Source organism: Pan paniscus, chromosome 1 (genome assembly GCF_029289425.2).
Source record: "Pan paniscus chromosome 1, NHGRI_mPanPan1-v2.0_pri, whole genome shotgun sequence".
In the NCBI taxonomy this organism is placed as follows: Eukaryota; Metazoa; Chordata; class Mammalia; order Primates; family Hominidae; genus Pan; species Pan paniscus.
The window spans coordinates 227,287,220-227,309,761 of NC_073249.2; the positions used below are offsets into that span (position 1 = coordinate 227,287,220).

Sequence of the window (22,542 nt, forward strand, 5' to 3'; positions counted from 1 at the left end):
AGATTCACAGATGAGAACACAGGGCATTCGGTTAATTTCAGACAGGCAATAGTGGGGAGGTCATTTTACTAAGAAGTTATTGTTTATCTGAAATCAAATGCAACCGCACCCTGCGTTTCTTCTGGGGTGCAGCGGGGGCTGAGTGGCAGGACAGGACTTGGACCTCGGAGGGGTCTGAGCAGCAAGACACTCCCGCTGGAGCTCTGGGCAGAGGCAGGGGAGAGGACACAGGGTGGCCTCAAAGAGGGGATGGGCAGCCTCCTCACAGGTGGGCTGGGCTGGCAAGGGCTCCAAGGCCCATCACTCTTGATCCTCGAAGGACTGTGGCCAAGGCCTCTGCGGGCTCTGGCCTGAGACAGTGAAGGTTCTGCCTGCCCCTCCCCAGTGCAGCGGCCCCTGCAGGGTTGGGGTCTGTGGCAGAGCTGCGAGCCCCTCCCTGGGAGCCCTGGGTGCAGGTGCAGAGGGAGAATTCGGTGGCATCAGATGGAGGGCTGGGCTCCTGGGGTTGTCCCGGGGGCTCCTGTGGGGCAGCTGGGGACCCACAGCCAAGAGGAGTCAGAGATGAGGTGGGAAGGTCGGTGAGGGGCCCGAGGTGGCAGAGGAAGGGGGCTGCCTGGCTGGGTGCTGGGTGGGGGTCCTCAGGACTGTGGGAGACCCTGGCTGCTGAGCGGAGAACACATGGATGCAGCACCAATAAAATTCTCTTTTCTTTTTCTTTCTTCCTTTTCTCATTCTCTCTCTCTCTTTCCTTCTCTTCTTCTCTTCTCTTCTCTCTTCTCTTCTCTCTCTTCTCTCTCTTTTTCTTTCTCGTCCGGTGGTGTCAACGTCTCCCGTGCTGCCCTGTGGCGCGCGCCAGGCCACGCGAGGACCCACCCGCCCTCCTCCTCGGGACACCCTGGCTTGTGCTCCTCACACCTTGCTGACCTGTGACCCTCATGCCCTCTGACCTCACATACTCTGACCCTGCTGACCTTTCTCTGTCCTCCGACCTTCACGCCCGTGCTGCCCTCCCACTCCCAGTGAGTCTCCTCCCTGACTCCTGGCGGGCTGAGCTGAGGGCCGACCCTGTGGACAGCCAGGACCTCCCTGACCTGTGACCCAGCCTCGCTGGCCAGGGCATCCTTTGGATGGGGCCCCTCCCACCCTTCCCTGCCCCAGCTGCCGGCACCAAGGAGCAGGAGCTGAGGGACGGGCTCTGAACTCAGGGCCCCAGAGACTCCCCCCATCACACTGGGTTCAGACCCTGACTTGTAATTTGAAGTGGGTTAGAGGGGCAGGTACCCTGGAGCTTGGCGAGGGTGGTCCTGAGAACCCACCTCACCGCGGCCGTCAGATCCACTGCACAAGCCCCCCACTGGCCTCAGGCCCTCCAAGCTGGGGGCACTTCTGGTGGGAGGAAGGCAAAGTCTCGTCCCAGAGGTGGTCGTAGCCGGGGTCCCGGCTCCTCCTGGGGGACTGACCATCTGGTAGGGAAGGCAGAGATGTGTCAGCCTGTGGGAGGCAACAGGCACTCACTCCAGGAGGCAGGATCCTTACTCACCTGTCAGAGGCAGCCAGGGTTCGGGCGAACCTTCCCTGGCAGAGGAGACCTGGAACCCCAAACCGCAAGTCTGAGAGCCGGGCACAGCCCCAGGCAGGGAGCTTGGAGACGGCCTGTCACTGTGCAGCCCCCCATGTCCCCCTGCTCTCCCTCCCCAGTCCCATCTCCCCAACTCCCTACTGGCCCCCCTGGCCTCTATCTGCCCCCGTCCTCCTGTTTCCCTAACCCTGCTCCCTCAGAGTCCCAAGAGGCCCCACCCAGACCCCCGGCCAGCCCGGAGCCCGGGGCACACTGGCGTGGGGGCTGCTACTCACAAGCTGAGGGGAGTCTGGGGGCTGCGGCCCCCCTTCCTTGGCTGAGCCCCGGTGTCTCTGAGTGGCTCTGGACTGCAGGGCTCCCTTCTTGGAGAGCAAGTAGGGGCCAGCGGGGCCGGAGGAGCAGGAGCGAGGGTCAGAGGCAGGCACAGAGGCAGGCACAGACACAGGCACCGAGGGGAGTGGGCTCGAGGGCATGGGTCCAGGTGCACTCTGCATGGCACTGAGGAACTGCAGGGAGAGCCAGGGCTGGGGCCTGGGTGGCACCCAGGCCCCCCCAGAACCTCAACCTCCCATCAGAGCCTGAACAGACCTCAGGCTTGGGGCAGCCCCAGACCCCAGGGTGAGAGGCACGGTCTAGACCTCCCCAACCTCAGGCTGCAGGCACCTCCCACCCTTTCTGTCACCCAGCAGGGGCCTGACCTCCTCCAGGCCCCGGACATCTGTGACCCTGCGATGGGAGGTGGCAGGTGGTGTGTAGGGGTCGGCATAGAGGGGCGAGTGTGATGTTTCCGAAGTGTGGTCAGGGGCATCTGGGCTGCTCTCCAGGCTCAGCCTGTGCAGCTGCAGGGCAGAGGTGGGAGAAATGGGCTTCTCGGCTAGAAACAGCCTAGGCCACCCCTTCTCTGTGCAAGAGGCCTCTGGGTGGCTCCAGGACAACTGGGCCCAGAGACAGAGACCAGTGGTGCGGAACGGTGGGAACCAGGCCAGGGGCTGTGTGGGTGTGCTGGGCCCACCTGGGTCAGGTCCAGGTGCAGTGGGGTGACAGGGCCGCGGCCCTCTGCCCGGGCCTTGCTCCCGGGTGACCGGCTGCTGCCACCGCGTCTCAGCTCGGTCCTCCGTCGGCCAATGCTGGCACGGTCAGAGTTGGCCTGGTCCTGTGGGGGCCACAAACCTTCCAGGAAGAGCCCTTTGGCCCCTCTCCCGTGCAACTCTCTGAGGCTGCAAGGGGCTCCCTCCAGTCTGAGTTCCCCGGAGGAACCAGGGTCCCCAACACACACCTACCCGACAGCCTTCTGCCCCACTTTCGTCTGCCACCCCGTAAGCGCTCACCGGTGTGTGCTGGGAGGAGCAGCCCACGGTGGATGGCACCGAGGACTCAGGCAGGGAGTGGCTGGTGCGGGTGGAGGGGGGCACCAAGCACCCCGAGTCCCAACTGGTCTGTCCGCCTGAGGAGAGTGAGCCTCGGCCACTGCCCGTAACCTGGATGGGCAGTGAGTGGGGGTGAGTGAGGGCTGGACCCCCTCCCCACCCGCCCCTGCCTGGACCCACCCCCTCCCCACCCGCCCCTGCCTGGACCCACCCCCTCCCCACCCGCCCCTGCCTGGACCCGCCCCCTCCCCACCCGCCCCTGCCTGGACCCACCCTGCTGTCCCCCCTTTTATCTTTTTGGGATGAAGTCTTATTCTGTCGCCCAGGCTGGAGTGCAGTGGCACGATCTCGGCTCACTGCAACCTCCGCCTCCTGGTCAAGCGATTCTCCTGCCTCAGCCTCCTGAGTAGCTGGGGTTACAGGGATGTACTGCCATGCCCGGCCAATTTTTTTGTATTTTTAACAGAGACAGGGTTTCTCCACGTCGGTCAGGCTGATCTCGAACCCCTGACCTCAAATGATCCGCCCGCCACAGCCTCCTAAAATGCGGGGATTACAGGCGTGCGCCACCACGCCCGGTCTGCTGCCCCCTTTTTACCACTGCCCAGGAGCTGGGCTGTGGGGCCTATTGACCCCTCACCTGCGACCCTGGGAAGCTCTCGGCACCAGGCAGCGGCGGGGCCCCCTCCCTGTGGGTGACAGCGCGAAGGCACAGCAGCCAGTGACTGTAGTCCTCGTAGCTGGCGCACACCACGCGGATAGTGTTGATGAGGGGGCCTGGCATACAGATGCTGTGAGGGGCTGGCGGGGGGGTGCACCCCTCAGCGCCCCCACTAAAGAGTCGGGCGTCCCCCAGGCTCCCGCCCCACCATGGCCTGGCCAGGCGGGAGGCAGAACCAGGGTCAGGGCCCTACCTTCAATCAGGAAGGAGCGGATCTGCTTCTCCTTCTCCTCCAGGTTGATGTGGATGGCACGGAGTGGGAGCTCCCCCTGCGGGGCAGAGATTGAGGGCCAGGCCTTTGTAGGGGCAGCCCCGGGGCCCCGCCTGGCCTCATCCCACCCTCTTGCCCTACAGAGCTTGGCTGGGTACTTGGAGAGCTGGGCACCGAGGCCGCCACCCTGAGGGAGGCCAGTGGGTCCCATGTCTCCTGGGGCTACCACCAACCCTGGCGAGGGGGCCTTCGCCGGCTAGGGGCAGACACACAAAGCCACAGGACTGGCCTCCTGGGGTCCCCAGAGAAGAAGTTGGGCCGGGTGAACCATGGGGAGGGCCCTGTGTTTGTTCCTCAGTGACTGAAGGTTACCGTGAGTGCACACCCCCTTCCCGGAGCCCGCCCTGGAGGACACAGGCACACGCACGTGTGCACACACACGCCTCACGGGCAGGCACACACAAGGGAGTCCCCGGGAGGGGCTCTCAGCCCCATGCTGCCCGCCCCAGGTGACGGTCAAGAACCTCAGGGTGAGAACCTCAGGGCGGGCAGGGGCTCCTCCATGTCACAGCGGAGACCAGACTGACCAGGACCGCGGGCTGGGTGGGCAGGGCCCTGCGCTCTGTCTCAACAAGCCCCGAAATACAGGTTCCTCCTGCATGGCTGCCCCCTCCCACCCCCACACAGCTGCCTCCCTGGGGCGGGCCCACAGTGGGGAGGGGCCCACCTTGAAGCAAAGCCCGTCCAGCTCCTCGGAGAAAATGGCCAAGGACGTTGGGTACAGGACCAAGAGCCGGTCCCACTGCTCCTGGGTGGGTGGGGGTGGGGTCAGGCGATGAGGGAACTGAGCTGCTGTTGCACCGCCCTGCCCACCACCATGCACCCCTCCCGTCCCCCTACAGCCCCACGCACCTCCCACCCACCTGTGCGGGCAGGTGCTGCAGCTTGACCCTCGAGGCACAGACAGCACTGCCGCCGGGTTCATGCCCTGACGCCGTCCGCAGCCGGGTTAGACGGCGCTGCAAAGTCCAGGGGAGTTCGTCTCCACAGGACCCCTGTGAGGAGGAGGTCAGAGCCGGCTGCGAGGATCAGGGTGGGGAGGGGGGTGGGGTCCCCGGCACTGACCTGTGGGGGTGCCGAGTGGCAGCGCCGTGGCCCCCCGAGGAGGGCCGTCTGCTTCTCCAGGTGGTAAAGCCAGCGGTCCAGCTCGGCCCGGCTGGGGCAGAGCACCAGGAGGGGTGCGGGCAGCGGGCCTGCGGGCAGGGCAGAGAGGGCACACACATACACACACGTGCTCCGCAGCCACAGGGCAGGCCCCTCTCCAAGTCCTGGGTCAGGAGTGCCTCTGGGGGCCCGGGAAGCATCCCAAACACCTGTGATCTGGAAGGCGTGCTCTCGGGACCCCTCGAGCGGGCAGACGCTCAGCTCCGTCAGCGGTAACAGCCCCTGCCAGGCACAGGGTAGGAGGAGCTTCAGGGATCCATGGAGGGAAGGGCGGCCATGGCCCCACCCCATTGCCCACCGCCTCACCTGAAATGTGAGTCCTTCCGAGCCGTGGGCCTGGAAGTACAGGTGGGCGGGGAATAGCTCCAGGTAGCAGTCGCTGACATCCTGCGCGGGGAGCAGGGTCGTCAGTGCGGAGTCTGGGGAGCCCCAGGCTGATGGGGATGCTGCACCCTTAGCGTGCCCCACCCAGCCCGGCCCCCACCTGGCTGTGCTGGAACCGTAGCTGGACCTTGGCGTAATGCACAACTTTTCCCAGGTTCCTCACAGGCACCCTCCGCCGCCCCTTCTTGAACACACTCAGGAATGGCTGCTCCAGGTTTTCTCGCTGGTTCTCCAGGTCCAGGATGTCCTAGGAGGAGTAGAGCTCAGGGGAGGGGGCCTCCCCTGGGCCCCCCACCCCCTCCGCTCGCATCCACACAGCTACAGGACTATAGCATGGTCTGCCTGTGCACAGCCACACAACACATATGTGAAGAACAGCCCCCCACAGGCACAGAACCTGCACACTCAGCCTTTCCACAGGAAAACAGTCACGGCAGAATTTACACACACGTGCATACATATATGCATACATGCATATTCGTGTACATGTACATGCACACACACCCGATACGTGCACATGCAGGCAACATGTATGCATCCATATATGCGCACACATACACATGTATAAATGCATACACGCACATATGCATACACACACAATAGACACATACATGCCACACAATACAGACACAGATGCATACACACGTGAACACACACACGCACTTATACACACATGTACACACGCACACATGCATGGATACACACGTGCACACATACGCAGTTGCACACACACAGATATGCACACACGTGCATACATGCATACATATCCACACGCAAATACACCTATACACACGTATACACACGTGCACATACACACGTGCACACATACACATGCACACCTATGCACACATGTACACATGCATGCACACATGCACACTGCATACATGCATACATTTCCTCCACACACAAATACACCAACACACATGTATACATACACCTGTGCATATACACACAGATGTGTGCACACACACATATACACGTGCAAACACATGCACACATACACACTTGTGCACACACACGCACACACAGACACACTTCCCCACACAGAGCTGCCTGGTCTAGTGGTAGAGATGGTGAGATCTGGACTCAGTGGATTAAACCTATCTTCATTCTTTCCTAAGCTGTGTAACATGGCTTGGGTTATTCAACCTCTGAAGACTTGTTAGAAGAATTTGGGGGTGTCTGGGTAACACTCAAAACCCTCCCACGTCTGCAGTATTGTATGGTAAATGTTTAACACCTGGTTCTACAAAAAACAGACACAGAAACACACCGATGCCCTGATTTGTAACGTTTGCCAATCTCCTCGGTGTCAGTGTCCTCACCGTTGCCCATTTCCAGCCCCCAGCCTGAAATATGTGAGGAGATTTCTGGGGTCGATCCTCTGTGTGTTGGCCGCTCCGTATGCCTCACTCAGGGGACAACGGGGTCCTGGCAGTGCCCCGAGGGGTCTCCCCCGAGGGGTCTCTGTGGCTGCCCCGGCCTCACTGTCTCCTCACATCAGACCCATGCTCTCCAGCTGCTGCATGTTCTGTTTCTGCTTTGGGGACCGCTCAGTCCTGACCCCCCTCCTTACCCGCTTTGCAGCTTTGCTCAGACATTACCTGCTCCAAGAATTCCTTTTCTGAAAGCCTTTCTAAAATTCCAGCCTTCCCTGATCCTCTGCACTCATCCCCTCTGTTTTTCTCCTTAGCACCCACCCGACCCCGCTCACTGGATCTTCTATTGATTTGTCCCGTCGTCTGTCTCTGCCGTGGGAATGGGAGCACTGGCAGAACAGGGGTTGTCTATTCCGTTCACTGCTGTGTCCCCAGAGCCTAAGACAGGGCCTGGGATGTGCTGTGGGTATCACTGCATGTGCTGAGAGGGGAGCGGACTCCACATCCACGCCACATGTAGTCAATCCTGGCACACACAGTCCTCTACAAATGCAGGCTTTGATCACCAGGTTGGAGGTCAGAAAAGGGATGGGTGTGAACCTGGGGCTGGAGACCTCTGTGATCCACAAGCTCAGGGCCAAGTGGGAAGGTGTCCTGCTCCTTCTAGGAGCTGGCGAGAGCTACCTGCAGAGCTGCTGTGCCCTGGCCAAGCTTAGCTGCCCCTGAGCAGGCCCAGGAATGTGAACAGACAGACGCATGGCTTTCCCGGCCTTCTGCCTCTGGGTGGGGCCTCCTGTACCCACACCCAGCGTGGTAACTGATGCCGGGTTGGCACCCACGAAAAATAGGCCACAGACCAGGAAGGGCCACACAGCTGGCCCTGCAGCCCAGCTCAGCCTCGGGGCCCCGGGGAGGACTCAGCTTGGAGCCGTAGTAGAGCCAGCTCACAGCACTGGGTGCAGAGCCCAGGTACAGGGCCGCGGAGCACTGGCTCTAGGACTGGCCCAGAGCTCCTCCCCCAGCCCCATTTCCTGAGGTTCAGCAGGTTGTTGCCTCTGTGGCTACCATGTCCTGGCAAGGGAGGACCACTAGGGCCACCCACCACACCCATAGGACCCCCCAGGGTCACACTGCATGTCCTGGGCCTGGAGAGAGGGAGTGGTGTCTGAGATGCAGCCACAGGGACCCCACCCCTAACCCAGCCCGGCTCCCTCTCCCTGCCCACTCCTCTGAGGCAGCATGGTTTCCAAAACCAGTACCTGTCTGCAGGGAGCCCTGAAACTCTGGAGGTCAGGAGAGGGTACGGCACGAGCTTCCTGCCTGGCGGGGGCATGTTGGCAAAGGGGTCTGCACGGCCATGCCAGCTGCTGGACCCAGGAGTGCAGGGCAGGCGTCCTCTCCCGCAGATGCTCCTAGGGCCTGCACATAGCAGAGCCCACCCATCCAGGCTGCCTGACGGGGGTGCAGTGGGGGTTCCTGTCTGCCCTGAAGCCCAGGTTCCTGGTCCTGTTCCCTCATCCCAGCACCAGACACATCTGAAAGGGGCTGGGCATCTACCCTGTGAAGACCCTTTGTCCCACAGGGGCTGGGGGAGGTGGGCATGGGGGTGGTCTGCTCCTTCGACGGAGAGGTGGCCTAGTGTGTGCTTGGGAGACACCTCCTTGCTGCATGGCCTTGGCAAGCTGGGAGGAGACCGGCGCGTGCACAGAGGGATTGCTGTGGACCAGGCGGCCATACCCAGCAGCAACTTCCTGCGGGACACCCAGGGAGAAAGGCCGGTGTAGGTGACCGGCTGGCTCACTGCTCATCTGAGGCCCCTTACTCTCAAGTGACACTACCTACCGGCACGACCCCAAGCCCCACTGCAGCGACAGAGACACGTGCGCTGGTCCCCTGCGGGAGGAGGTCCCGGGAGGCCCCGCCCGCAGCCCGCCCCGCCCAGCTCGCTCCCGACTGACTCAGTCCTGCGTCGAGGTTTCGCTCTCCGCTCAGACTTTCAGCCGGATGAGCTCCCCAGGGCGGGGCAGTCAGCGTCGGCTCCTCACCTACCGGGGTCTGAACGCCCCGGGGGCGAGGGGAAGACCCTGAGCTGCACGGACACGCGGCACACACGCGCGGGCAGAGCCACGCTCCCAGACCACAGCCACCGTGCACGCCGCGCTCACCGTGCCCGGGATGTAGTGGAAGAGCTTGTTGGCGGCGGCGTCCCCGCTTCGAGCAGCCTCGGGGCCCAGCAGGCCGGCCGACATCCGCGCGCTGTCCTCTCTGGGGACAAGGCAAGGGGTCTCGTGGCTTGGCCCCGGAGCGGGTGGGGGAGCCCTGCGCCCAGGTGGCCGCACCCACGCCCCGCTCACCTGTTTCCCTTCAGCGAGGGCTTTCTGGAGAAGGAGGCCCGGAGCCTCCTGGGGGCCTGAGGGACACAGTGGCTGTTCCCCATGGCCAGAGTCGTGCAGGTCGGCAAGTCTGGGTCCCTGTCCACAGCCTCCTGCCCCCGCCTCCCGCGGGCAGGCGGGGCTACGGGACGTCCCGCCCGGCACCAGGGGCTGGGCGAGGGTGGAGCCTTTCTGGAAGAGGCCTGGCCCCTACCTGAGCCGTGCAGGTGTCTGCCCTGGGCCCTCCACTCGAGAGGCCAGCCTTGGGGCAAGCACCCCTCTGGCCCAGATGAGGCCTCCAGTGTGCAGAGGCACCCCACCTGCCTGTGCTCCGGCTTGGTGAACCCGGGGCGACCTTCCAGGCCCCCCCCGACAACGTGCCCACACATCCTGTTTCCATCTAAACTCTGGCCGGCCTGAGTCACCAGTGACTGCAGGGAGGGCTGAGGCAGGAGTTCCAGCACGGGAGATGGCGGCCAAAGCCACTGCAGCCTCCCCTCCTGCCTGGGCCCCCTCACCACAGACCCAAGTCAGGGTCCCCAAGGCTTAAGGGGATTCAGGAAGGCCACATGCCCCCTAGACGGCCAGGACAGTCAGCGTACTCGGCGGCAAGGCTGTCCTCCCCAGCCCTAACCCCAGAGCCCACGACGTGGCGGGGACCTCGGCCTCAGTACCCAGCCCAGGCAAACGCCACCCACACTGGGACGCTGGTCCACAGGAACTGCACGGCCCCCACCCTCCCTGGACGCACAGCTCTGCCTTGCAGCTCCCAGACGCCTGCGCATCTCAGGGCACCCCCCCCACACCCCTCACCCTGGACCCCAGACAGGACCCAAAGTTGCGCAGCTGCCCCACACGCCAGAGACAGATGCTCAGCCTGAGGAACCCCAGAAATGTGTTTATTAAGTTGGGCTCGTATTGCTGTGTGGAGTCCCAGTGCACGCGTGTGCACCCACTACAAGATCCAGGAAAGATGGCACACGGCAGACGACGACAGGAAGGACAGCTGCTCCCCACCCTTCCTGGGACCCCGCCATGTGCAAAATTCGAGCTGGGGTCTGCAGCTGCTTGGAGAGACCCAGGGCCTCTTGCTCCACAGCCTGCAGGGTCTGAGCAGGCAACGGCCCTGGGGCGGCGAGGCCCCCGCCTGGTCACTCCCACTGCCCCCCATGCAGGCAGTGGAGGGGAGGACACGCAGGAGGACCAGACGCTAAAGGTGTAAACCGGCAGCCGTGGCACTCCTCACCCCTCAATAAATAAGATAAATAACTAAATAAATAAACAACTAAATAAAGACATGAAGGAATGGACGCAGAGACGTGAACGGATGGCGCAGGACGTCCCTGGTGGGGGCCACGGTCCCCTTAAGGCATGTGGGAGGCTGCAGGTCTCTGGTGGTAGGTGGGTCAGAGGCTGGTGGAGGACACGGACAGCGTCGGGGAGGATGGCGGCGGGAAATTGAGCAGCTCCAGCACCGCCACACCCACACTGCTGCGCCGGGTGAACATGCAGGATGCGGCCACCCACTTGTTGGTCCTCGGGTTGTACTTCTCGATGGAGTTGAGGCTGGAGCTACCGTCGTTACCCCCCACGGCGTACAGCCAGCCATCCATGGCCACCAGGTCATGCGTGCTCCTGGGGAGAAGGCGGGGTGAGCCCCTGGCTGCAGGAAGGGATGCGGGGGGAGGGGCCGCACCACAAGAAGGGGTGGTGGCGGGACATGCTCGCTGAGGTTGGAAGAACTCCCTTCCCACAGCACATCCCCACTGCTGACCCGGCCCCCCCATCCCACAGCACAGCCCCACTGCGGACCCGCGGACCCCTCCCACAGCCCCACTGCGGACCCGCGCCCCCCTCCCCGCAGCCCCACTGCGGACCCGCGCCCCCCTCCCCGCAGCCCCACTGCAGACCCGCGCCCCCCTCCCCGCAGCACAGTCCCACTGCGGACCCGCGCTCCCCTCCCTGCAGCCCCACTGCAAACCCACGTCCCCCTCCCCGCAGCACATCCCCACTGCGGACCCGCGCCCCCCTCCCCGCAGCCCCACTGCGGACCCGCGCCCCCCTCCCCGCAGCCCCACTGCAGACCCGCGCCCCCCTCCCCGCAGCACAGTCCCACTGCGGACCCGCGCTCCCCTCCCTGCAGCCCCACTGCAAACCCACGTCCCCCTCCCCGCAGCACATCCCCACTGCGGACCCGCGCCCCCCTCCCTGCAGCCCCACTGCGGACCCGCGCCCCCCTCCCCGCAGTCCCACTGCGGACCCGCGCCCCCCTCCCCGCAGTCCCACTGCGGACCCGCGCCCCCCTCCCCACAGCCTCACTACGGACCCGCACCCCCCTCCCCGCAGCCCCACTGCGGACCCGCGCTCCCCTCCCCGCAGCCCCACTGCGGACCCGCGCTCCCCTCCCTGCAGCCCCACTGCAAACCCACGTCCCCCTCCCCGCAGCCCCACTGCGGACCCGCACCCCCCTCCCCGCAGCACAGCCCCACTGCGGACCCGCGCCCCCCTCCCCGCAGCCCCACTGCGGACCCGCGCTCCCCTCCCTGCAGCCCCACTGCAAACCCACGTCCCCCTCCCTGCAGCCCCACTGCAAACCCACGTCCCCCTCCCCACAGCCTCACTACGGACCCGCACCCCCCTCCCCGCAGCACAGCCCCACTGCAGAACCACGCCCTCCTCCCCGCAGCCTCACTACGGACCCGCACCCCCCTCCCCGCAGCACAGCCCCACTGCGGACCCGCGCCCCCCTCCCTGCAGCCCCACTGCACACCCACGTCCCCCTCCCCACAGCCTCACTACGGACCTGCGCCCCGCTCCCGGCAGCACATCCCCACTGCGGACCCGCGCCCCCCTCCCTGCAGTCCCACTGCGGACCTGCGGATATTCATGGGCGCCACGCTTTCCCAGGCTCCAGCCTTTGGACTGTATCTCTCTACCGAGTTGAGGCAGCTGGTGCCGTCGTTGCCCCCTGCCACGTACAGGGCACCCTCCAGCACGGCCACGCCCGCTGAGCTGCGTCGGCTCAGCATGGACGCCACGGGCGACCACACGTTCACCTGGGGGCGAGGGCGTGGGCTGGACGCAGACCCGCCACGGGCATCCCTCCTCTGCCGCAGCCCCGACTCCAGGGTGGGGTGTCAGGAATCGGGGGGATGTGGGTAAACAGAGGGAGGAGGGCCCCGCGGCGCACGGGAGGGGGTGGCCAGGAGGGGTGCACTATGCACCTGGGGCTCATACTTCTCCACAGTGGCCAGGTGTGAGGAGCTGTCGTAGCCGCCCACAGCATACAGGTTCCCATCTGCCGGAAGTCAACACACCCGTGGCACTCCTGCTGGGAGTGGGGTCTCCACGGTGGGGGAAGGTGGGGACGCCCCCCAGGCAGGCCAGGCCCCATCACCCACCAAGCGTGGCCACTCGCACATAGCGCCTCCGGGTGCTCATGGCAGCGACGGACGTCCACGTTCCGGTCAGGGGGTCGTAGCGTTCAGCACTGTGGGCACCAGGACCGCAGCCACAGCTCAGCAGAGACAGAAAGGCGTCCCGGCCCCAGGACCTGCCCTCCCCAGCGGAATGGCTGAAATCTTACCCTAGGAGTCAAACTCAGACCGCAAAGTCCTACCAGGCAGGGCCCGCTGGTGGGCACAGGACCCTGGCTGCCTGAACAACCCTGGGTGCACACCCACCTGGGCCCAGCCTCTGGACTGGGGGTAAGGACCCGAGAGAGGAAAGGGCACTGGGGCAGCAAAGCCAAGAGTTCAGGCCCAGGGTGGCCGCGGCCTGGGGTGAAACGGCCTGGCGGATCACCTCCTTTAACAGCCCGTCAGATACGACCTCTGTGATGGTGACACAAACTCGCCTCTTGAGGATGGACTGTCCAAAGCCACTGGGGCCCCAACCCCAACTACCTGTTCAGGCAGGAGGCCCCGTCATAGCCGCCGGCCGAGTACAGGAGTCCGTGCAAGGCGGCCACACCCAGGCAGCTTCGCCTCGTGCCCATGGACACCTCCGGCTGCCACGTGTTAGTCACGGGGTCGTAGGACTCCACGGTAGCCAGGTCTGAGGTCCCATCATAGCTAGCGGAATTAAGCCACTGCAGGTCAAGACTGGCCTGGCGGGCACGTGCCAGACCCGACCCAAGTCCAGCCTCCAGGCTTACCCGCCCACAGCATAGAGCCGGTTCCCCACTGCAGCCACTCCCACCCGGGCCCGGCGCGTGGACATGGAGGCCACCACGTGCCAGCGGTCGGTGCGCGTGTCGTAGGCCTCACAGTCTCCGTGGATGGCAAACAGGCTCCCGCCGCCTGGGGAGGGCAGGTGGAGACGGGACTCGTGAGTGGATCCCACTGCTGGGCCACACCCCAGGCTCCTGGAGAGGCCCCGAATGGAGGGGCGGAGGGGCAGGTCAGGACCTGACCGGCACGGGTGGGGTGGGCTTGTGCTGGTGGGGAGTAGAAGGCACAGGGCAGGAGGGAAACGGGTGGGGGGCCATACCCACAGCAAAAAGCACAGGCCCGGCCCCCTCGCAGCGCCGGGGACGCGTGCGGCTGGTGCCTAGGACGCCCCTCTGCTCGGGCAGCAGGTGGAACTTCAGAGCCTCGATGAGGAGGTCCTTGCAGTCAGGGTGGTGCCTCACCAGGCTCTCGGCATCCACGTGGCCCAGCAGGAAGTCGCGGCTCAGCAAGGGCAGCCGCACACACTTCATGAGCTGGGGTGCAGGGAACGCCAAGGTCAGGCGGGACCCTCGGGCACACTGGGCGTCAGGGCTGAGACAACCCCCCAGATGCCCATACCACCTGTGTGACGGATTCTTCTTCAGACAGATGGGGGCACCACCCCCACGGAGTCCCTGAACTCAGGGAAGGTCAGGGCGCACCAGGCCCTCAGCCACCTGCATGCCCTCCTGGATGCTGTGGGAGCCCCCCGCGGCCGCGCCTCACCCGTGGGACATGCTGCCTGCGGGCGTCCACGTCGTGTTTCACCCAGCTCAGGACGGCTCGGTAGACTTCCTCCTCTGAAGGCACGTTCAGGCTGTCGCTAGAGACCAGTTCCAGCACCTGGGAGTGGGGGTCCTCAGACCTGAGATCTGGGGAGGGTCCTGTGGACCCAGGGAGCCCTCAAGATGCCTAGGAGGGAGGGTTAGGAGGTGGGGGCTGAGTGTTCATACTGGGAGGAGCTGAGCAGAGTCAGGAGCCACAGACGAGGCTCCTGGGGGGCCCAGATCCAGGAAGGTCTCGGGGACACACAGCAGGCACTAAGGATTGTGGGCAGGGCTGTGTCAGGAACAAAACGGGGTCGGGAATCAAAGACAAAGACTGGGGTGGGGTGGGGGGCGAGGGCTGGGCCCGCCAGCTGTTACCTGTTTCAGGGGCAGCAGCATAAACTCCTCGGTCTTGGCCACGTCCACGAAGTGCTGCAGCACGTACCTGTGGGCGGCCTTGAGCAGGTCGCTGCAGGAGTGCGCATCGGCAAAGCCCCGGATACCCAAGCAGTTGGAGGGGTCGAGCTGACTCAGTAGAAACTTGCAGCAAGCGTCTCGGACGCCATTCAGCTGCAGGAGACTGGCGGCTGGGAGCAGAGTCTACGGGGCACCGAGAGGCAGGTGAGGGAGGCACAGGGTCGGGGGGCAGCGGGATCGGGGTGCGAGGCCTTCACCGGGATCCGGGTGAGGGAGCCCTCACCTGCACGTTGCCCTCGCCCACCACAATCTCAGCCGTATACGCAAACTGCACCAGCTGGTCCAAGGCCTGAGGATCGATGTCGTGCAGCGTCACGTGGGTCTGGCGGCTCTCGCTCATCTCATCTGCGGGGACAGCGGGTTACACGGGCTGACCCGAGGGACCCACGGAGCCCCCAGCGCCGCCCAGGCGGGTACTTGCTTGTGAACATGGCGTGGAAGTACGGGCTGCAGGAGGCCAGCACCACTTTGTGCGCACGGATCTCCTTGGCAGCCACGTGCAGGACGATGTCGCACAGGAGGCCGCGCTGGCGCATGCGGCTCATGGCCACGAAGGCATCGTGGTAGTGCCGCTTGGAGTTGTGGGCCACGCTGTGGCCCTCGCGGCTCAGCAGCTGCACGGCTCCCTCCATGGGGGCTGCGGGCCGAGCCTGCCGGGGCCGCGTGCGCTCTGCCTCGGGGCTGCAGGAGGCGGGCGGGTCAGGCTTCGCCCCGCTGGAGCCGCCCGCCCGCCCTGGAGCCGCTGGGGGGCCCGGGCAGCCCGCGGGGACCCAGCCCCTGGTGCGACGGGGGCGCCGGCAGCCCTCGCCTGATCTCCGCCAAGGACCCCCGCCCCGGAGCGCGCCGTGTCCAGGCCTCCGCTGCGCCCCTGCTCCCCCGGGGCGTAGTCAGAGCCGCGAACAGAGCCCCGCGTCCGGCCCCGCTTCCCGGCGCCCCCACGAGCTCAGCTCCTCCGCGTCCCTAGCCGCCCTCTCGGGACCGCAGCGGGAGTCGCGTCCTGGGCGCGCGGGGCGCGGGTGGGGTACCTACTCTGGGCCGACCCCGCTCCGCACCTGAGTCCCGACCTCCCCCGGCCCTCGGAGGCGGCCCCCACCCCTTCTGCGAGCGGACGCGAGGGCGGGGGCCGCGCAGGTCCCGAGGCCGCCCCCCGCGCCCCGACCCCCGCCCACTCACGCCGGCGGCTGCGGCGGTGGCGGCGGCGGCGCCTCGGGCCCGGGCCCCGGGCTGCCGTGCTCCGGGCTCTGCGTCCTGCCGGCCGGGCGCTCGCTGCGGGGCTGCATTCGGCTGCCGGACCCACCGCCGATTCGCGGAGGACCCTCGGGCTAACGGACGCGGAGACTGCCGGAGGGCTGCTCGGCGGTGGCGGCCCGCTCTGTGTCGCTCACTCCCGCCGCTCCCGCCCGCAGCCGCTGTTTCTCGGCGCCGCCCGCCCCGCCTCCCGAGAGGCTTCGGGGACTAGACGTTGGACGCGGATCCTTCCAGCGCTGCGCCCCAGGTCCGCCTCCTCCTCCGAGAAGCACCCCCAGACCCCGCCATCCTCCTCCTCCGGGAAGCCCCCCACCAGGCCTCGCCCTCCTCCTCCTCCGGGAAGCCCCCCTAGGTCTCGCCTTCCTTCTTCCCCGGGAAGCCCCCCACAGGCCTCGCCCTCCTGCTTCTCCGAAGAGCCCTCCTAAGCCTCGCCCTCTTCCTCCTACGAGGAGCCCCCCGGGCCTCGCCCTCCTCCTCCCCCGGAAGCCATCCCCGCTCCCCCGACCCCCTAACTTGCTCTCCTCCGGGGAGCCCCGGGGCCCCGCGGCACCAAGAAGTCGAATGGGACCCCGAGGCCAATCCGCCCGTGTTCGCCTCACGCTCCCCTTCAGCGCCAGGGCTGGGGGAGCCGTGCCTGCGCCCCGCGGCGCCCTTGTCGCGGGGTCTGGCTGTCCAGGCCCGGGGGCCCGGGTGTCAGGCTGGTAGCGGGAAGGAAGGCGCCGGCCTCCCCACCGCCTTCGTCCCGTGCGGCGTCCCCGGGAAGAGCCGCGGTCGGCACCCAGAGGGCCATGGACGGGGAGCGCCCTGCGTGGTGTTCGTGGCGCTGGCCCGGTCTCCGCGGATCGGAGGCGAAGCCAGCCTGGCCCTCGGGTCGCCCGTCTTTTGTCGAGCTGGCGACATCAGTGCGGTTCCCACCGCCCCTCGCATTTTCCACGGGACTCTCTGCTTTTTATTGTTGATTTGTGGGAGCTCTTTGCATAGGGGCCCCGCCGTCGCAGTCTGGCGTCCTCGCAGGCGCGTGCCCTCGGAGCGCCGGGTGGGCTGCGGGCGCGGCGGGACTCCTGGTCTGTCTTCCCCGGGGCGGACACCGGCGTCACCGCGTCCTACGGAGCCGGGCGCCGAGCGGGAGGCGCATCTGGGCCCCACCGGGGCTGCCCGCACCGAGCACGCGAACGCGCCCTCCCGCCCTGAGGCCGCCGGCGTTGCGGTCGGAGAACCGTAGAGCCACTCGACTGGGCGTGGCGCGGCGGGGCGGGGAAAGGGGCGGGGCCTGGGCGGCGGAAGTGCGCAGCCGCGCGGCATTCTGGGGCCGGAAGTGGGGTGCACGCTGCGGGTTGGTGTCATGGCAGCTGCGGGGAGCCGCAAGAGGTAAGCCGCGGGTCCGAGGGCCGATTTGGCCTCCCGGTGGGTTTCTGTATCCAAGGGGGCTTTTCTTGCTCCTCTCAGCGGGGCTGGGGCGAGCTGGGCGTGCGAGCAGCTGTGACTCCTGCGTGACCCGCAGGCGCCTGGCGGAGCTGACGGTGGACGAGTTCCTAGCTTCGGGCTTTGACTCCGAGTCCGAATCCGAGTCCGAAAACTCTCCAGAAGCGGAGACGCGGGAAGCACGCGAGGCTGCCCGGAGTCCGGATAAGCCGGGCGGGAGCCCCTCGGCCAGGTTAGTGGGGACATGCGTGAGCAGAACCTCCTTGCTCGTCCTGTCCCACCCCGCCACAAGGTTGCTGACCTCGCCTGGGGTCTCAGGGCCGAGGCCTAAGGATCGCCGACCTCTACCCCCCAGTCCTTTCAGCTTAACTTACTCTTTCATCCGATGTTTACTGAGCTTCTGTTCCGTGCCAAACTCTGTCCTAGGTAGGGAGCGTATGTTGGTGAGTTGTGCAAAAATCTCTTCCCGATCTAGGAGCACTCTCACGTTCTTGGGTGAAATCACCGCCTGCAGTTCGGTAGGAGAGAGATAAGTGCTGGGGAGGGAAAGGAAGGACAGAGGGGCCGAAGAGAGAGTTGCAGGGGAGCCGAGTCGCTCTGTTAGAAGGAGCGGAGGCTGGGCTCGGTGGCTCACGCCTGTAATGCCAGCACTTTGGGAGGCCGAGGCGGGCAGATTACCTGAGGTCAGGAATTCGAGACCAGCCTGACCAACACGGAAAAATCATGTCTCTACTAAAAATATAAAAATTAGCCGGGCGTGGTGCGCACCTGTAATCCCAACTACTCGGGAGGCTGAGGCAGGAGAATCGCTTGAACTTGGGAGGCGGAGGTTGCAGTGAGCCGAGATGGCACCATTGCATTCCAGCCTGGGTGAGAGAGTGAGACTCCATCTCAAAAAGAAAAAGAAAGAAACCAAAAGATACAAAAATTAGCTTGGCGTGGTGACACACACCTGTCGTCCCAGCTACTCAGGATGCTGAGGCAGGAGAATCGCTTGAACCCGGGAGGCGGAGGTTGCGGTGAGTGGAGATTGCGCCACTGCACTCCAGCCTGGGCGACAGAGTGAGATTCCGCCTCAGGAGAAAAAAAAAAAAAAAAAAAAAAGCAGAGGTGGCTGTTTGAGAAGATGATGTCTGAATAAAGACCTCAAACAAGGAGGCCACACAGACAGTAGGGGAAACGTGTCTTGGGATTTCAGGCAGCAGAAGACAGCAAAAGCCTTGCAGTGGGAGCATTTGGGGAGAGTACAGAGGTAAACGTGGCTATGGCAGGAGTGAGGGGGTGAATAGGGGTAGATGAGCCCAGAAGGGTGATGAAGAGCCAGGTGCCGTAGACCGTCATAAGATTGCCTTGTAAAACAGGGAGTTACTTCTGGGTTTGAGTGGTGGAGTGCCTTGTAGGTGGCAACGGTGGAAACAGAGAGACCTTTAGGGTAACTGAGAGTTGAACTATGTGGTGGTTTGAGAGGAGGCACTAACGGTTTTGAAGGTGTTGCTGATGAGATCTGATGACAAGTTGCGTGCTGGGTATTAGAGACAGAGATTTGCCTTTAGTCTGAGCCTCTGGAAGGGTGAAGCCACCATCAGGCAAAAGTAGCGCAGGGCGCAGGCACAGCAAGTCCAGGGAAGACCGCGGCTGGGGGGCCTGTGTAGCGCAGGGCGCAGGCACAGCAAGTCCAGGGAAGACCGCGGCTGGGGGGGCCTGTGTAGCGCAGGGCGCAGGCACAGCAAGTCCAGGGAAGACCGCGGCTGGGGGGCCTGTGTAGCGCAGGGCGCAGGCACAGCAAGTCCAGGGAAGACCGCGGCTGGGGGGCCTGTGTAGCGCAGGGCGCAGGTACAGCAAGTCCAGGGAGGACCGCGGCTGGGGGGCCTGTGTAGCGCAGGGCGCAGGCACAGCAAGTCCAGGGAGGACCGCGGCTGGGGGGCCTGTGTAGCGCAGGGCGCAGGCACAGCAAGTCCAGGGAAGACCGCGGCTGGGGGGCCTGTGTAGTGTGTTTGAGGGTATGTTGTAGAGGTTGTTGGGTTAGGAGACGTGGGTCTGCCAAAAACGTACCTCCTGGCAATCCTGTCTTGCTAGTTGGTAACCCTTGTGAAGGGAGTAGACTGACCCTGTAGGCCACTCCCCGCCCCCTCTACTTCCACTTCCCACTGGGGTCGCTGACTTCTGCCTCCTCAGCCGGCGTAAAGGCCGTGCCTCTGAGCACAAAGACCAGCTCTCTCGGCTGAAGGACAGAGACCCCGAGTTCTACAAGTTCCTGCAGGAGAATGACCAGAGCCTGCTAAACTTCAGCGACTCGGACAGCTCTGAGGAGGAAGAGGAGCCGTTCCACTCCCTGCCAGATGTGCTGGAGGTGAGGGCGTGGGCCAAACCAGAAGCGGGGCACTTGTCTCTACACTCTCCTTCAGCTCAGCCTTTCTGTGCAGGAAGCCAGTGAGGAGGAGGATGGAGCGGAGGAAGGGGAAGATGGGGACAGAGTCCCCAGAGGGCTGAAGGGGAAGAAGAATTCTGTTCCTGTGACCGTCGCCATGGTTGAGAGATGGAAGCAGGCAGCAAAGGTGAGCAGCAGCGAGGGGCGGGCAGCCGGGTGCCCAGGCAGAGATCTGGCCTTGCCTCACCTGAGGTGAGCAGCAGCGAGGGGCGGGCAGCTGGGTGCCCAGGCAGAAATCTGGCCTTGCCTCACCTGAGGCACCTGAGGCGCCTGAGGCTGTGCTGGTGGGAGGGGCTGTTCTCCACACAGGGGACGCTTGGAGCCTTCTTCAGCGCAAGTGACAACACGTTGCTCCTCCTGCTTGCTTGGTTGCCCCAGGACTGTGTGTTCACTTTTGGGTAGATTCCAGGGGCTCTGTTGGCGCCCCACTCCCCAAAGTCAGCCCCACTGTGGGTGGGACGGACTGGCCTTTGTTGGTTGGTGGAGCTGGGGTCCTTCTGAGCCTCTCACAGTGTTTTTTTCCAGGGACAAGGATAGGGAGAGCTCCAGATACCACCTGGAGGTGGCCATAGTCCAGGATCTGGAACTCCCAGTCCTTTCCCTGGGGCTCCTGAGCCAGACTCCCTCCCCTTCCCAGATAATTCTAGACTTTGTTTCCATTTTTGTTATCAGTATGGAGCTCTGTGCCTCCCCCTCAACCTCTGCCCTATGTCTGAGGGTGAGGGTGAGGGTGCCTTTCTCTGGGGCCGCCGTTTCCACTCTGCCGAGTGCAGTCTCAGCTCCCCTGACGCCCCTGGTACTCTTGCTCCTTCAGCAACGCCTCACTCCAAAGCTGTTCCATGAAGTGGTACAGGCGTTCCGAGCAGCTGTGGCCACCACCCGAGGGGACCAGGAAAGTGCTGAGGCCAACAAATTCCAGGTCACGGACAGTGCTGGTGAGCTTGGGGGAGCCTGGCATCCAAGCTGTCTGTTGCGTTCTCTGTCCTGTGAGTACATCCAGGCCTTTTCGTTGTAGTGTTCAATGCTCTGGTTACCTTCTGCATCAGAGACCTCATTGGCTGTCTCCAGAAGCTGCTGTTTGGAAAGGTGGCAAAGGATAGCAGCAGGTAAGAGGGGAGGGGGTGAAGGGGGGTGGGGTGGAAGGTGGGTCGGGACCACACACAGGAGAAGCCAGAGGCCTTGTGGCCAGGACAGAGACATGACAACAGAGCCAGCCTCTTCTTGGGAACCCTGAGAAGGCACGAGGGACCGTTGGGAGAGGCTGGGTACTTGGGGCCAGTTGGAGCGGCCCCACCTTCTTTCCTTCCTGAAAAGGGAAGTTGTCTGCTCAGAGTCTCAGAAGGTGTGGCGTGTGCAGCTGCCTTTGCTCTCAGATTTTCCCAGGTTAGGGTTCTTGCTCTCTTTCCCTTTGTAAGAACTTGTAAGTCCTGTCCATACTCCTTGATCTCTGCACTATGACTGGCCTGTTTCCTGGAGCTGTGTGTGTCTGTAGACAGGGGCCTCATCAATGCTGAGAACCTGAGGGCCTCAACTTCCCCCTTAGAGAAAGATTGGGCAGAGGCCATGGAAGGTTTTCAGAGAAGAGGGACGCACAGCCAAGCATTTGGTAGAGCATGGATCACGTTGGGGTTCCGGGGCTGTGCAGCCATGTGACCTTGAGGCAGTGGAGGCCTAGAGTTGGAACTGCCCCAGGACACCTTCAAAGGAAGAAAGGAGACCCACAGGAGAGGTCTCGCCATCAGCACCTCAGGGGCAGGAGACAGCGGCTCAGGAGACAGGGGCACTGTTGCTGGTGGTAGTGGTCGGGGCTGGACGGATAGAGCAGTGCCATGTCCACATGGAGGCAGTGCTGTCCGAAGGGGACAAGGAAGCTGGCAGATGGGGGTGGAGGGACAGGCAGCGATTGGGAGGCAGCAGGCACTGCAGCCTGAGCCACCAGGTCAGGGACCCCTGTCGAGGCAGCAGCTGTACCGGAGGGAGTCAGGCCGTGGGGAGCAGAGCTGCCTCCTGGGTCTGGGTGGGCAGCTGCAGGTGCCTAGCAGCCAGTGTCAGCACAGGTGTGAGGAGGGTCGAGGACGGGGGGCCTTTCTGGGGCCCTGCCCTTTGTCCTTCCCGTGCTTCAGCAGATTTTAGTGAGCGCCTACTGCGTGGGCTCTGGTAAATGTTTTTTTTTGTTTGTTTGGTTTTTGGTTTTTTTTTTTCTGTACGAGATAGGATCTTGCTCTGTCGCCCAGGCTGGAATGCAGTGATCATAGCTCACTGCGACACGTATCTTCTGGATTCAAGTGATTCTCCCACCTTAGCCTCCCAAGTAAATGGGACTCCGCCACCAGGCCTGGATAATATTTTGTATATTTTTGTAGAGACGGGGTCTCACTATGTTGTTCAGGCTGGTCTCAAACTCCTGGGCTAGGAGTTTGATCCTCCTGCCTTGGCCTCCCAAAGTGCAGTGAGTACTGGCATGAGTCTCCACACCTGCCCTCTGATTTTCTTTTCTTTGTGCAGCAAATGTGGGCCAAAGGAAACCAGTCTGCGGCAGTTGGTGGTGCCTGGCCGACCCCAGAGGTGCCGAGTACCAGCTGCTGGGCTTAGGGACCTTGTGTGGTCTCACGGTGGGGATGTGATCAAGGGGACCTAGAAAAGGTTTATGTCTGAGAGAGGGAGTTGGAGGCTGGGACTTCCGGGGACTCTTAGGGAGGTGGCCAACCCTGGGCAGGGCAGACAGGAGTTCAAGGCCACTGAAGGAGGGGCT

The 22,542-nt window shown here is 64.1% G+C and overlaps 3 protein-coding genes across 14 annotated transcripts in view; 1 reads left to right on the forward strand and 2 right to left on the reverse strand.

The window, feature by feature from the left end:
• Positions 1 to 26: 26 nt before the first annotated feature.
• PLEKHN1 (pleckstrin homology domain containing N1) lies at positions 27 to 10,115 on the reverse strand. Of its 6 annotated transcripts, XM_008961383.6 has the most exons (16): positions 9,220 to 9,364; positions 9,031 to 9,130; positions 5,587 to 5,733; positions 5,409 to 5,489; positions 5,252 to 5,324; positions 5,004 to 5,131; positions 4,802 to 4,933; positions 4,606 to 4,686; positions 3,861 to 3,936; positions 3,587 to 3,723; positions 2,908 to 3,057; positions 2,592 to 2,732; positions 2,278 to 2,418; positions 1,855 to 2,085; positions 1,541 to 1,589; positions 27 to 1,463 (listed from the first exon to the last, which is right to left on the reverse strand). In XM_008961383.6, the coding sequence occupies exons 1-16, from the start codon at positions 9,300 to 9,302 to the stop codon at positions 1,330 to 1,332; spliced, it is 1,884 nt and encodes a 627-aa protein (XP_008959631.4). In that variant the 5' UTR covers positions 9,303 to 9,364; the 3' UTR covers positions 27 to 1,329. The 6 variants fall into 6 exon arrangements, with proteins under 6 accessions (XP_008959631.4, XP_063451321.1, XP_063451309.1 ...); XM_063595251.1 differs by lacking the exon at positions 2,278 to 2,418 and having other exon boundaries at positions 9,220 to 9,365; XM_063595239.1 differs by having other exon boundaries at positions 5,004 to 5,324; positions 9,220 to 9,365.
• Positions 10,116 to 16,120, reverse strand: KLHL17 (kelch like family member 17). 3 transcript variants are annotated; one of them, XM_034951761.3, is made up of 12 exons: positions 15,866 to 16,120; positions 15,114 to 15,373; positions 14,916 to 15,037; positions 14,594 to 14,815; positions 14,175 to 14,291; positions 13,729 to 13,942; positions 13,394 to 13,538; positions 13,143 to 13,310; positions 12,639 to 12,727; positions 12,462 to 12,535; positions 12,112 to 12,293; positions 10,116 to 10,872 (listed from the first exon to the last, which is right to left on the reverse strand). In XM_034951761.3, the coding sequence occupies exons 1-12, from the start codon at positions 15,970 to 15,972 to the stop codon at positions 10,644 to 10,646; spliced, it is 1,929 nt and encodes a 642-aa protein (XP_034807652.1). In that variant the 5' UTR covers positions 15,973 to 16,120; the 3' UTR covers positions 10,116 to 10,643. The 3 variants fall into 3 exon arrangements, with proteins under 3 accessions (XP_034807652.1, XP_034807653.1, XP_054955891.1); XM_034951762.3 differs by lacking the exon at positions 12,462 to 12,535; XM_055099916.1 differs by lacking the exon at positions 10,116 to 10,872 and having other exon boundaries at positions 12,155 to 12,293; positions 12,475 to 12,535.
• Positions 16,104 to 22,542, forward strand: part of NOC2L (NOC2 like nucleolar associated transcriptional repressor) — a 16,548-nt gene continuing 10,109 nt past the window's right edge. For 3 of the 5 annotated variants that reach the window (XM_063595235.1, XM_034951759.3, XM_034951760.3), the window contains exons 1-6: positions 17,209 to 17,308; positions 17,442 to 17,594; positions 19,538 to 19,712; positions 19,786 to 19,917; positions 20,605 to 20,725; positions 20,806 to 20,896. In XM_063595235.1, coding sequence (XP_063451305.1) covers positions 17,283 to 17,308; positions 17,442 to 17,594; positions 19,538 to 19,712; positions 19,786 to 19,917; positions 20,605 to 20,725; positions 20,806 to 20,896 — 698 coding nt within the window. In that variant the 5' untranslated portion in view covers positions 17,209 to 17,282. Of the gene's footprint in view, positions 16,188 to 17,208; positions 17,309 to 17,386; positions 17,595 to 19,537; positions 19,713 to 19,785; positions 19,918 to 20,604; positions 20,726 to 20,805; positions 20,897 to 22,542 lie in introns of those variants that run through there. The other 2 variants (XM_055099904.2, XM_055099899.2) reach the window with 2 other exon arrangements.